The 15030-nt window shown below is 34.6% G+C and overlaps 1 protein-coding gene across 1 annotated transcript in view; it reads right to left on the bottom strand.

Annotated features, from left to right (window-relative positions):
• Positions 1–15030, bottom strand: part of Lrrc63 (leucine rich repeat containing 63) — a 40285-nt gene that overhangs the window by 19787 nt on the left and 5468 nt on the right. Inside the window, exons 3-7 of the mRNA XM_023560548.2 lie at positions 9997–10674; positions 9515–9568; positions 6475–6632; positions 4491–4589; positions 2471–2607 (exon numbers count right to left, since the gene is read on the bottom strand). Of these exons, the coding sequence (XP_023416316.2) occupies positions 2471–2607; positions 4491–4589; positions 6475–6632; positions 9515–9568; positions 9997–10674 (1126 nt within the window). The remainder of the gene's footprint in view (positions 1–2470; positions 2608–4490; positions 4590–6474; positions 6633–9514; positions 9569–9996; positions 10675–15030) is intronic.

Below are 15030 nucleotides of genomic sequence, written 5' to 3'. Positions count from 1 at the left end.
ATAACAAATTCTATCCTTATACAAGCAAAACCAAATAACAAAAGCTGAAGAGACTGTGGGCGGGGGAAGGAACCCTTCTCCCCTGAAGACTGGTGGAACCACTGTAGAAACGAGTGTGGAGATTGGTCAAAAAACTACAACTAGAGGCTCCATTTGACCCAGATTTTGCCTTTCTTGGTATCTTCCCAAAATAATTAAAAGCATCGTACCACAGTGATACATATACACCCATGTTTACAGCAGCACAGTTTGTAACAGCTCAAATACCTATCAATAGATGAACAGATAAAGATGATGTGGTTTTTTATACAACACTTTGAATTCTGGTTTGTGCCTTGTATCATCCTCTGGGCCACCGTAGTGGGACCTAAAGTAGAGATCCTTCACTTCCTTCCTGAAAGCCCTCGCTGCACACTGTATAAAGAATGACTTCTTAACCTTAGGCTATAGGACACCCGGATAATCTGGCCCCTGCCTCTGCTCCTACACTCGTGTCTCACCATTTAGCTTTACCTACTAAGCTTCAATAACATCAATCTGCTTATGTTTCCACCTCATGTTATTGCTCCTTGAAGAAGTATCCGTCTCATTGTTGGAGCAACTATCCCCTTGTTCTTTTCCCTCTAACCTCGCTAACTCAGAGCTGTAGTTGGATCCACTATTTTCTCTTCCAGGGAGTCATCTCTGATCCCCCGGGATGGGCTACAAGCCACTCTGTGGGATTTACATAGCTTACAATATACATCTCTATTGTTTTACCACATATTCAATTGTTTGCCTTCCTCATAGGTAGTGAGATCCTAGGAACACTCAGTACTTTATGAACATCTGCTAAATTAATTATAAGAATGAAAACATAGCATTCAAATTGCATTAGTGTAATTACTTTTGACCATAATAACATCGAAACTACAAAATTTATGTGTAGCCAGAACTATGTCAAATATATTACATAACTGTTTGGTTCACTGCACTTCATTCTTTTTCATGTAGTTAATGCTCCCTAAAGGCTGCCACTCTACATCACGTCCTCTTTGATCAGCAAGCCAGAGTCTGACTACCTTTTTCTAAACGTAATGAAACCTTGTTTCTCACTGCATGTACTGCATAGTCTCACTAGGTGCGTTTTCACTTAACAAGCTCTGAAAATAAATTTTTCATTTACGTCAGAGGTTTCTCTAAGCCTTCTCTGAAGTTAGTAATGTTTTCTCATTATGATTTTCATTCTTGGTTTCAATATGCTGTTAATCTCTTTGACATGCATGTATATTCAATGGTATTTAATAAAAAAAGTGGTTTCTTCCATAAACATCAATGTTTTTGAAAAATATCTTAAATTTTTATATAACCAATAACTGGATAAAAACCTATGAAAAGTGAACAAAATGTTGACCTCTTACTTATGATCAAATTTTAGTTGTTTTAGGGATTTTTATATTTTAAGTGACAGTTATGATTAAAGTATATAAGTATAGGTTAACAAGTATGAATTCTTGTTTGGATTCTGTGTGTGTAGTTATAATGAACCTAACTACAGTAAATATAATAATTATATATATGCATACATACACATGTGGATATAGATGGATGTATATGGTTGTATGTATATATGCACATGCAGGCATATAAAGAGTCTGCCAAAAAGTGTATGCACACTTCAGGGAAAGAAAAACTTGTACAAATATTTTAACACTAAATTTAATAAGACATCATGAGATTAAAACCAAATCACCTTTGGCCTCTACAATTACAAGAGGTGCTCAAAGTGGTGGTAGTTAGCTTCCAGACCTTCAAAATCCTGTTTTTCTTTTCCTGAAGTGTGTATATATTTTTTGGCAGACTCTGTATATATGACTTTAATATGCATTCAATCTTTTAAAATCTAAATTGGAAGAACTATCTTGGTTAAGTCTTTGGTTAAAGCTTTCATCAGGAATTAAACAAACAATAGTTGACATATGGGAAGAAGCCTATCTCTGGACCCAAAACATCAGCATTCTTATTAGAGTTCATAAATCTTAGACATCATGTAGGCTAATCTACTTAAGCTGATAGGTTGACACCAAGAATGCTCAAGTTATTTTCTGCAAATAGAATAGATAATTATCATTAAACTTAGGGTCAAAGTTCTAGATTTCCTAATTCTAAGTTTAGTTGCCTTTCTATATCCAAGCAGGCTGTCAAGGAAGAAATACAAAGTGCTCACCTGAGCTGCTTTAAATTATACAGATTTATTTAATTCATACGCCAATAACAGTTCTCTAAATATCTATGCACTAGACACAGATTAATTTCCACCTGTGTGGATATTAAGATAATTTTTAATACCATGACAAGAAGAAAATCAGCTTTTAGAACATAAGAATTACTAAGTAGCCAAAAATTTTGTAGCTGCTTTCAAAGGAAAGTTGATTATTAAATTACAAACCCCTTAGTTTCTGTGTCTATAATCCCCAGCAACAAATCTTACCCAAATGGAAGATCAGAAATGAAAGTAAAGGCAATGGTTAAAATTCTAAGGAACTTAAGTTGTTGAATATCAGAAGGAATTGTTTTGATAGGATTATTTCTCAGTTTCAGTACTTGTAAATTTTTAAGACAAAATATCTGAAGAACAGAAAAGAGAGACAAACATAAGTGGAATACTAAAGTAGCAAATTCCTATTTATTACCTCTTATGAACTTTTTAAATTAATCTAATAAAATTAGGATAGCAACAAAAATTATCTGTAGTACTGTACATCTCCATAAAACTTTTAATAAATTTTTAAAATTAAGTGACCTGTATTAGCATGCATGATGTTTAAACAGTTCACCTACTGTACTCATATGTCCTGAAATAAAAGACAGTCCTTTTCTCAGTGAGAAAGGTTGCCCTTTCTTAATCATGTAAAGGTGATGGAGGGAGGGGACAGCTGCAGAACCAAGAAGATAAGTAGAAATAACTAGCGGTCAGTCACATGTCAGATATATTAATTTGCTTCTCTTTTCTTAAGTAATTGCTTTATGTATTCCAATTTGCAATGTTGATTGGAACTGACAATAATAGACATCCTTAACTTGTTCCTGATTTAGGAGGAAAATTTTCAGTCTTTCACCATCAAATATGATATTAATTGTATATGTTTGTGTGTGTGAATATCTTTTTATCAAATCGAAGAAGTCCCTTTTATTCCTAGGTGTGGAGTGCTTTTGTCATAAAAGGGTGTTAGGTTGTTCCAGAGATGTCTTTCTGTGTCTATTAAGACAACTGTATAGTTTTTTTTTTTTAAAAATCTCTTTACTACAGTATATTAACGCTGATTTTCCTATGTTAAAGCACCTGGAGATAAACCTCACTTGTTTATCTTAATTAGTTTTCTAAATGAGTTTTCTTGTTGCTAAATTTGATTCTGATAGCATTTTTGAGAACTTTTAGTCCATAGTATAAAATATATTTTTCTATAGTTAGTTTTCTTATATATTTTGTCTAGTTTTGATATCAATGTATTACTGGTTTAATGGTTTGAAATGGAAAATAGCCTCTCTTCTATTCTTTGGAAGAGTTTGTGAAGGATTGGTTTAACACTGTTTTAAAGGATTGGTAGAATTCACCCATGAAGCCATGTAGTCCTAGATTTTTCTTATACTCATGATTAAGAATGAGCTCTTTAATGTCCACACATTGCTGAATTTTCTACTTTCTTTTAGTTTTTAATTTCTAATTTCATTCTGCTATAGCAAAAAAAATGCTTGTGATTTTAAATCCTTTTAAATTACAAAGACTTGTTTTGGGAGCTTAATACGTGATCTGTCTTGGAAAACACTGTACACAAATTTGATGATTGTGTATTTTGCTGCTATTGTTTGGAGTGTTTCATGGATAGATGTCTGTTAGGTCTGAATGTATTATAGGGTTTTTCGAGTTAATATTCTAGCATCCGGATAGACTGAGAAAATGTCTTTCTTTTCTTAGTAACATTTTTGTTTTTAAAAATTAATTTTGTCAGGTATATTTTAGTCACTACAGGTTACGGATGTTTGCATGATATATCTTTTTTCATACTTTTATTATAATCGCTTTGTAGCTTTCAATCTTAAGTGTATCTTCTATAAATAACACATTGATAAACCTTGTGTTTTTAAAATTTAGTTTGACGGCCTATTAGGATTAACAAATTCATAAGTTCATTTTAGTTTTTTTCAGAATTAGAAAAGTAAATTAGTTTTTGTACATTGTACAATTATGAGAACACATTTAAAAGCTTGACATAGCCTTTGAGAATTATGTCACAGGATTTCCCAAGAAAAGCATTCTGTTCTTTTTATATTTCTGTAAGCCTTTTTGGATGTAATCCAAAATGTATTTTCTTTATAGTAACTCTGCAATAAAATTGCAAATATTCGTAATAACAAATTATAACTACGTATGTGCTACATATGTATACATACATATCCTACATATATAACAAACGATAGCTACATATATGCAATAATAAAGATGGACTTACTTCTGTGGGAAATTTCGTGAAATCATTGTATGATAAATTAAGATATACCAATTGGGAAGCCAAACATGTTAAATCTGGACAAGTCATGATAAAAAATCCCTAAAGGAAAGTAATATGAGATAAGATATTCATTATTAACAATAAATTGTCTCCATATTTCTAGCAGCAATATTCCAACTTCAATAACAAGATATGCTATCAAGTTTTTCCCAAGCCATAAAGGGAGAAATTATGTCACTAAGAGGTTTTTGTTTATATATATTTCTGTTTTATTTTGCTTGTTTTTTTGTTTTGTTTTGTTTTGTTTGGTGCTGAGAAATCAAACCATGCCAGCCAGGTGCTCCATCACTGAGCTACACCCCTAATCTCTCTGTGTAGTTTTAAAGTACATTGTTTCTAGTGTAAAGTCAAGCAGTTTCATATTTATAAGGGTAATCTGTTTCAGTGAACTATCTATCAATGTGTTTTGTCCATTTTTTGAGTGAATGCTAGTGCAAATGAAATTAATTTTTTGTGGTTATACAGAAACACAACAGATTTTGTGTGTTGATCTTACATACTATAACTGCTAAATTTACGTAAGAGCTATAGTGACTTTCTTGTCAGTGCTAATCATAACTCCATTAGCTATAATTTCCAAGTGTTGAAATTGTAAAAGATGAAAATCCCTAAAGGCTACAATATATAGCTATCAAAATCCCCCAAATAATCCTGAAAGATGAAAATTCAGAATGTTGGAAACCTGACAGGTGAAATCCCTAAAACTGCCATTCTCATTGACGGGATGTGGAGGGTGAAATGCTATCGATCAAAGAGGGTAGAAAGCTGAATTCTTGGGAAGGCAGTAGGGAGTTTTCTGTGCTAGCCAAGACAGTTGCCAAATTATTCAAAAAAGTATTCAGTAAACTCAGTGATCTTCCAAACCAGACACATACTGATAGAGAGCTACTTCTGGGCTATTTCAGAGATGAGTAGATCTAGAATGTGTGTGCTAGGATTGATTCATGGAGCAATGCTAGGCTCAAGTGCACTAGCATTAAGGGTGCAATTGCTATCTGCCCTAAATAGTCTGGCTAAAATAAAAGAGGCAGAAAGATACTGTTAAGGCTGCTTGCTGTTTTGCTACCTTCTGTCCTTCATGAACTGTTGCCCCTCTGCTATGTGCGTCCTGCTTTGGAGGCAGAAGATTATGGACTGAAACTTCTACAAACTGTGAGCTAAATAAACCTTTCCTGTCTTTAACTTTGGGTGTCAGGTAGTTTGTCTAAGCAACAAGAGAAGTAACTAAGACACACAGTGAAATAATCTTGGTTAGAGATTTGATTATCAAAGATCAACTTAGATTTACCACTAAATCTAACAGAAACACTAGTGCATACCTTGCTTTGGCTAATATGTGGCACTTTCAAAATTGTCCCAATTGGGGTTTTATTTGTTTTAAAAATAAATCAAATAAATAGATTTTGGAAGCCAAAGAGTTCTAGGTTCAATCTAAGCGGTTACTTGCTTATTATGTGATCTTTGCAATTTGGTTTCATTGAACATTAATGTTTTCATCTGTAAAATGAAGATTGTAATAACTACTTTAAGAATTCTAAATTTAGGTGGAGCACTTGCTTTGAACATAGTGGGTGCTTAGTAAGTGGTGATTAGTATTAGTGTTAATCATCATACTGGGCTTGTATCCAAGAAAAAGCTAACCTACATAAGGTCCAAAGATCGTTGATTACTTAAAAATATGATAAATCTTTCTGAATTCCACCTCTCTTATCATGCTAAATAATGACCAAAAAACACTGTAACTGTTTTGGATCTGAGTATCTTTTTTAAAACTTGCTGGGCTAAACTAAAACAGATTTAGAGATACAATTTTAATGTGTTCTTGGAAAATATTTTTTGCAATAGGAAACATTACTTAACTGAAAGTAAAAAATACTGTAACTGTAACACAGTAAGACAGTATCATTAAGAAGATCTGACATACCTTAAGACTAAGTGCATTTCTTCCATATATTTGGCAGTTTATTATGGCCAGTTCAGCCATTGCCATGACAGTATCAGGTTTTGTTGCTGCAACAGTCCTAAAACCTTCACCATGTAAAATGTGGGCATCTGAATAATCTATTTTTCTTCTAGGGATATCTAAATAATGAAAACAGAACATCAGACTTAATTATATTATCGCAGCTAGGTGCAGAGGAGCGTGCCTATAATCCCAGCGCTGAGTGAGGCTGAGGTAAGAAGATGGCAGGTTGGAGCCAAATTGGGCAACTTAGCAAGACCCTATCTCAAACTTTTAAAACACAGGGCTGGCCCAGTGTGGAGGCTCTGGGTTCAACCCCCAGTAAAGGGTCAGGGGAGAAATGAATAACCATAAGACGCATCCTCTGGGAAGAACTTATTTGTGTCTTTCATACCTCAAATCTTGGTTAGTTCTGTTTGCCAAATTGGACCTTGTTTTGCTGTTTTTTAAAAAGTAGGCAGCACAATTGTCTTTCAAAAATAACTGTGTGCTCATAGATTTCGACCTGGATAATTTAGATTCCCACTAAAAAATTTAGATTCTCCTTTAATGCATGAATTGAATGCCCCACATAATTTAATTCTTCCCTCTGTAGATTCCATGAGAAAATCAAAGGAAGAAAAGGCAACCCAGAAATTAGCCTAATAGATACCTTTTATGTTTAAATTTATTTTATTCTGATCTATCTTCCATCAAAAATAGATGCAAACATATACCAAAGGGTAACAGAAAATATTTATAAAAATTTTATGAAATATATTTTTATATTTGCAGCCAATTTTGACTATTACTTGTGGAAATATTTCATAACCTCTTATGCAATTGCTTCAGAGAGAGGAAATAAAGCATCCTAGAACAATAAAAATGTTCAGTGTTTAATTTCTAAAATAGTTCCTCAGTGCCCATTTCAAATCAATCCATATAAAAATTAGCTGCAGAATAAGGAGTATGTTAGCATACAAAATACCTTGGCTTGGGAGAAGAAATGGAAGGAAAAGGCAAGACTTCTGAGTTAAAACCCCAGTCTCTGCTGGCCTCCCTGCTCACCCTTCCTCAGGATCTAAACCCACACAGTTGATTTTTGAGTGGAAAAGAGAAAGGTTTGAAATTCCCTGATAGATCTCTGAAGGATTGGAGGACCCTTACACTCACCCTGAACTTTCCCAGAGGGAACCATCAAAATAGAAGAAAGTCATGAAGCAGAAATGACAACATGACTTGTTTATTTAGGCTCATGATGTAAAGGAAACCTAACAGTCAATTTCTGTCACAGACAGTGACACGGAACACCTGCAGCAAACGGTGAGCTCAGAATTTCTTATGATTGGGATATTCTGCTATGCATGCTTTGCTAAATATTTACTTTTTCTGCTCTAGAACTTTACTTCTTTCTTAAATACAAAATTACAGTTCTCTGGTGAAATTCTCCAACTGTTTTATTTTCTTCAACACCCCTGTTTGACACTGCAGTGTTTGAATCACCCATGGGGCTGTAGCTGTTGGCTACTTCTTTCTATTGTCTTTCAGACATTTTATCTATCTTGTTTTTTAGGATGCTGTGTAATTTCTTAATACTAGACTTTTTTGAGGAACAATTTTAAGGGGCCTGGTAATTCTCTAACAATTGTTTGCTTTTCTTCAATTTAGATAGAAATCAGTGCTTTGATATGTCAGAGATTGGAACTGAGCTGTGTTAGGACTACCTTAGCTCTATACTTTCTTCTACAACGTCATTCTTAGCATTCTCGAAAGCACTGGTTCAATAGGTCCTCTCCTGAATGCCTAAGCCTCTTCCTGTGCTTTGTCACGGTTTAAACTCCATTATCTTCTCTTGTACAAGTGCAAAAATCTATGCTCAAGTTCTTAGCTTCTCTGTTGATGTTTTTGGTATCTGGTGTTTTTCAGAATCTTTTGCTGTAGTTGCATGGCTTAGAAATTAGCCAACACCCTTTAAGGGAGTTTGTGTATACAATTTTTAGTTCATTTCGCTTTGGTTCCCTTTTCTTTAAGATTATGTTCCTCGAGGCCCAACTTCCCTGGCAGCTCAGCAGGCTCCTTGCTTTGACACTACCGCCACTTCCTACTTACACTCTTGTGTTTTCCTAAAACACATATTCTGCAGGCAAAAAGCCAAAACAAAGTTAACTCATGAGCATGTTAACTCAGTAATTCATGTTCTTTCAGGTATGGTAGCCTCAGGAGTCATGCCTGCATTGTTGTTTCCTGGTGCCTTCAAGAGCTATTTTATGAATATTTTGACAGCTATAATGCTGATTTTGGCAGGGAAGTTAGTCCCTGAACTGAATCAGGAGTTAAAGGTTTATTTTAAAATCTGTGTCAGATAATGCTAGTAAGTATTGGTGTATTTCTGTTGTTTACTATTTCTGCTAGTTTTAATTCATTCTGTCTTTTCCTTTGTGTTCCTGAGAAGTAAAATTATTTGCCACGCATTGTATTTGTGAAATTGTTGGTAGAGATAAATGAGGTCTAGAAAACTATCATTTTTCTTTTCTCTTTTCTTTCCTTTCCTTTTCTTTTCTTTCTTTCCTCTTTGCTTTCCTTCTTTTTTTTTTTTTCTTTGTTTCTCTTTCTCTTGTTTGAGTCTTGCTATGTTCTAGGCAGGCCTTGAACTTGCTATGAGGCCCAGGTAGTAATTGCATGTATAATTTTTCTGGCTCAGCTTCCTGATTGCTAAGATTACAGGGATGCACCACCACATTGGCTCTGTAATATTTCTTTAAACATGACTTTTAATTTGTTTCTACTAAATAACTAAGGTCAAAGCACGTAGGACAGGGGCTGGAATGTGGCAAGCAGTTAACACATATTAAGAACACGTCAAGCTTTCTATTCCTAGTATCAGAACAACATCTGTTTCGTAGTTAATACTTTAAAATAGCTACTAAGTGGCATTACATACACACACAAAATCATAAATACTTTTATAGAGAGATAATATTATATATAGTTTCTAAAAGCATGATATAAATCTAGCATTTACCTTCAGATGGTCTTGGTATATTTTCTGCCTTTTCATTTTCTAAGGCAAGAGTTTCTAAGAAAAAAAAAAGGAAAATGGAATAGTTTTTGTGTACTTGTGAAAACTTATTGTGACTTCATTTTAATTGTTCATTACTTAATGAATTAGGGTTAGTCAAAGAAATGCATCTAGCATCTGCTTCTGGAAATTGTCAAAGTCATCTTTAAGTCATTCTCACCGCTCCTTTACACTACTTCTTCTGAGCCTTTGAATCTTCTCAATGGCTCTCAGCCCTCCCGTCTGGATAGAGAACCCAGTTCTGCCTTGGCAGATCGATGAGGTTGGGATTCCTGTTACTGTCCTCTTACCAGCGGTAAGCTAAAAGTATATTCCATCTTTCCCCCATGAAAACCCAGAAGAAGGGCATCACTTGCTTGCATTTCTTTTCTCCTTTTTCCTTTAACTGGACCCTTTATTACCAACAATGACTGGATTATATTTACCTAGTATAGACTGTCTTCGAGGTTTTCTTGGTAACGTTGGTTTTGGAAAGGAAATGGTAGATGGAAATTGATTAATGCTTATCCTCCCTGTACTAAGACTTGTGACACTGAGTGGAAACTGCACAGGCCACTGACTTTTTTCTTTAATAGATGAAGGGCTAGTTAGAGGGGTTGGCAATGTTACCATTCTCAGTAGGGGGTCAAGTTTGTATTGATGCTCAATATATACATTTTTGAAATTAGTATCAAAAATTGGGCAAGGAGCATTTACAGATTTCAGGCATGCTGAAGAAAGAAATAAAACATTTTGTAATTTTTCATCAATGTGAATATTTTCTATCTTGTAAGGTACTTTGGGGATTTTTTTTGATCTTTCCACCCGCTTTATTTCTTTCCTAAAAAGTTGAGGACACACTGAAAGATGACTTGGAAAAATTAAATGATCAGTAACAGTATCTGGAATGTGTGAATAGACGTTTTTAGTAGATTTGTAGATGGCTGAATCAGGAGTCAGTCTTTCTGGTTGAGGATAATCAAGAAAGATATTTTGAGTATGAAGTTCTTGTGTCCGACTTCTTGAAACAACATCAGGACTGGTTTTACCACTTTTAACTGAAGAAGTTTCATCTTTAATACCAATAAAGCTTACACGATGTGGCTTAGTTTTATCAGTCTTGACTAAATAAGAAAAAGAAGAAACACAAAATTAGATTATATTGATCAAGATGTTTGAAGTAAAAACTAATGTTTTAGCTTTCATAATTTTTCTTTGCACACTTACCTTTTTCTCACCTTCTAACTGCATTTCTGTGCATACTGCGCAGTTACTAAGACTTTTATCCCTCTGATAGAGATAACATTTGAGCAAACAATTGGAGAAGTGAAAAGGCTAAATTGTATTAGATTTAGAAAGGGTAGGGACCTATTATTGGAAGAAAAGATTCGATGGAGAACAAAATAAGATAGGAGGGGGAAGTTTTGAGAAGTTGCCATTAAATCTCCAGTTTGTTTGTTTGTGACGTGACCTCATTCTGTAGCCCAGGCTGGCCTTGAACTTGAGATATCCTCTAGCCTCAGCCTCCTGAGTGTTGGGATTACAAGTGTGCACCACCAGACCCAGATAGATCTTTGGTAATAGGAATAAATACGAAGCAAGGAAGCTGGACCTGGGCCTGATTTTCTTGTCACTCAGACCACTCTTCAGCCTCGGCACCCAGCATTGGATTATTCTGATTTAAACAGAACAATTATGTTTTAATGGAAAAGAGTTGTTGGGTAGATTCTGTGGGATAATTAAATACTCTACTTTCTTAAAAAAAATTTTAATGACAAAATGATTTTGATAAATTTTTGCTATTTTAGCTTTCCCCATCATGTGGCTTTTTTGGGTAACAATTTATATTTCTTTCCAATGCCACATGAAAAATCTGATGTGTAATATACGATGAGGGCCTCAACATTTTATGGAGGATGTAATGGTTCATTAGGGTAAGACTTGTGAGGAGATCGTCAAATGTAAGTCCTTCAATGCTAGCCTGTCTCCTACCTGTTGTCTTTACATGAGAGATCCATCTGGGTTCTGATAGAGAATTTCTTTTGAATACAGCTATTGGAGTGCTCACTGTTTCATAATAAATCTTCCCCTCCTGGTGGTCCCTAGAGAGAGGAAGATTTTCCCTACCTCATACAAAGAGGGGGACTCTACATTAAGGTTACAGAGGCTTGAGACAACCTGACCTGTGTCAAGCACTACAAGGGGCAGAAGGTCAGTGCTAGATTCTCACTTCAGCTCTTTAACACCTCAACTCCTCTCCACTCTTAGCCATACTTATAGAAGAGCCGGAAACCGTAATATGATTTGGGGAAAAGAAATAAAAAAAGAAAGTGGAAGAGCGGATCACACTCTTTTTTCCCTTGGCTTGCATAAAAATGGGCAGATCTAGATTGAGCTGGGCGAAGGGATAAGTTTTGACTGTATGTTAGTACTGATTCAGGCTGGAATAGTTCCTTAAAATCTGAAGATGACGCAGGGCTAACAGACAAAAGGCAGTAGAGATGCCTTGGAAGAGATGCACGCTACACGAGAACAATGTTTACTTCCTGCTTGTATGGAACTAACCAAACTAGTTCATTTCATAAAAAGATTACATCAATATCTTTATCATCTCTCTTTAATCTTAAAAGGAAACACAAGAAAACAAACAAATAATATAAGAACATAGCAAACACTTTCCATAGATCGCAGGACTCCTTCCCGATACCTGTATCCTGCCGTATTTATCTTTCTTTTCAATGGGAGGCTGAAGTAATTTACATTCATTAGTTTGACTTTCTCCTTCATTTTTCTCACTTTATTCTGCAATTTTTATTGAATCAATAAACTATTTTATTTACTTACTTACTTATTTATTTTTGGTACTGGGGATTAAACTCATGACCTCATGCTTGCCAAGCAGGTACTTACACCACTGAGCTAAACCCCTAGCCAATAAACTATTTTAGAAGGTTTACATATACAGAAAAATTAGGCAAGATACTAGTTACTATACACTACCTCCACCCCTGCACATGACTTTGCCTATTCAAAAAATTACTACCACCCAAAAGTAATTTCAGGGATCCTTTACCTTATTGTAGGTAGTGAGACCCTTACATTATTCATGCTTTCCTCCTTCCCTGACATCCTGGCAATCATGGTCTTTATTCCTGGCTCTTCAGTTTTGATTTTTTCCAAAATTTCAATTCACTTGGGTTACAAAATATTCTGCCTTTTCAGACTGCCTTCTTCACTTGCCAATAAGCATTCAAGTGGTTTGACAGCTCACACCTTTACAGTGCTAAGTAACATTACATTATCTAAAGGTGCCACAGGTTTGTTTACTGGCTCACCTTTTAAGTTGCTCTCAGTTGGGAAGATTATAATTAAAATTGCTATGAATATACATGTACAGGTTTTGTGTGGACGTAAGTCTTTAAATTCAGTTGGGTAAATGTTTGGGAGTGCAACTGTTGCATTGCCAACAAGTGCGGATAGCTTTTTAGAAAACTTACAAACCATCTTCAAAAGAGGCTGTACTATTGTGTGTTCCTCCAGAAATCCTCTTCTCTAGTATCTGGCATCATCAGTATTTTGGGGTTTAGCCATTCTAGTAAGTGTGCTATGATACCTTATGGTTTTGATTTGCAATTCTCTAATGATATACAATATTAACCGTCTTATTATATGCTCATTGGCCATCTAAATGTCTTATTTGGTGAGAGTCTTTTGTTCATTTTTAAAATTGGGTTATTTCTTCATTATTGAATTTAAATGTCCTTTGTCAATTTTGGCTACAATTCCTTTATTAGACTTCTGTTTTTCAAACATTTTCTTCCAGTCTCTGGCTTGTTCTCTCAATATTTTCAGTGTCTTATCCAGGTGTGATGGCACACACATTAGCACCCCAGCACCCAGGACACTGAGGCAGGCTGATTGCCATGAATTCCAGGTCAGCCTGGTCTACACAGAGTTCAACGCCACCCTAAACTACATAACAATACCCTATTTCAAAAATCAGACCAAAAGCAATAATAGTAAATAAAGTAAAAGTTTCAATTTTCAATGAAGTTTAAGTTATCAAATATTTCTTTTCTTAGATTCTTTTAATATTACACCAAAAAAGTTAGCATCAAGTTTAAGTTATCTAAATTTTCTCCTACATTATATTCTGTAACTTCTATAGTTTTGCATTTGTACATTTATTTCTTATTAACACTTCTTTTTAATTTTGAGTTGGAGTCTCATTATTTTGCCTGGGCTCACCCTGAAACTCCTCAGTTCAAGTCGTCCTCCCTAGACTGCAAGTGGGTACCACTAGGTACAGCTGGATTATGTTTTTGCATGTGGATGCCTAGTTGTTCTAGAACCATTTGTCAAAAAGACTAATTTCTTCTTTTACTGTCTTTGTTCCTTAAAGATCAGTGGACTGTATTCTATGAATTGTTTCTGTGCTGTCTTTTCTCATTTGTTGATGTGCGTTACTCTTACTTTGCCAAATACCACACTGTCTTAATTACTGTAGCTTTATTACTTGTCTTGAAGTTGGGCAAGATAGTCCTTATTCATCAGTATCATGTTGTGCATTATAAGTTTTTGCCTTTCCACATAAACTTGTATATTTTAAATTTTTATAATATACGTAAATTGTAATTGACACTGCGTTGAACTTATGTCAAGGTGAGAAGAATCGACATGCTAACAATATGGAGTCCTTCTAGTCATGAACTGGATGACATCGTCATTTATTTAGATCCTGTTTGGTTTCTTTCTTTGCAATTTTGCATTTTTCCTTGTATAGCTCCTGCCTGTACATTGTGTGACTTATACATAAACATCATTTTTGAGAACTAATGTAAATTATAAGATCTTAATTTAGTAATAATCATGCCATGAATAAACCTCATTGGCTATGATACTGCCATTGCACAAAGCTAAATTGTAATGTTTTATATTTCAAGTTCTAATTGTTCATTGCTAGTATATAGAGAATTATCCTTGTGTACAATAGTAAACCTGCATCTTTGTATCCTTCTACAAGCATGCTACTATTACTTAGTATTTCCAAGAATTGTTTTTTTATTCTTTTGGATTTCTTATATACATATAATCATACCTATCTGTGGACAAAGACAGTTTTTTCTTTATTCTTAATTGGTACAACTATAAGTTCATTTTCTTATTGTATTATTTAGAAGTTTCCAATACAATACTGAATAACAGTGATGAAAGAAGACATTCTTTTCTTGTTCTTGATTCTACAAGGAGGTCTTATTACTGAGTAAGAAGGGCAAGTTTAGGTATGTTTTATAGTAGACATTCTTCACCCAATTAAGGAAGTTCTCCTTTATTCCTGGTTTATATGAGTTTCTTCAAAACTGCGTGTTCAATTCTGACATATACTTTTCTGTATCGACATGTACATGTTTCTTATTTTTGAGTTTATTGATGTAATGGATTAGGTTGATTGATATTTAAATGTCAAGCTAGAGTTACAT

This window comes from Cavia porcellus, unplaced genomic scaffold (genome assembly GCF_034190915.1).
Source record: "Cavia porcellus strain 051 isolate PalLab524CR breed Dunkin Hartley unplaced genomic scaffold, mCavPor4.1 scaffold_21, whole genome shotgun sequence".
NCBI lineage: Eukaryota > Metazoa > Chordata > Mammalia > Rodentia > Caviidae > Cavia > Cavia porcellus.
Note: the sequence above shows the minus strand (reverse complement) of the source record. Positions and strands in the feature narration are given on the sequence as shown.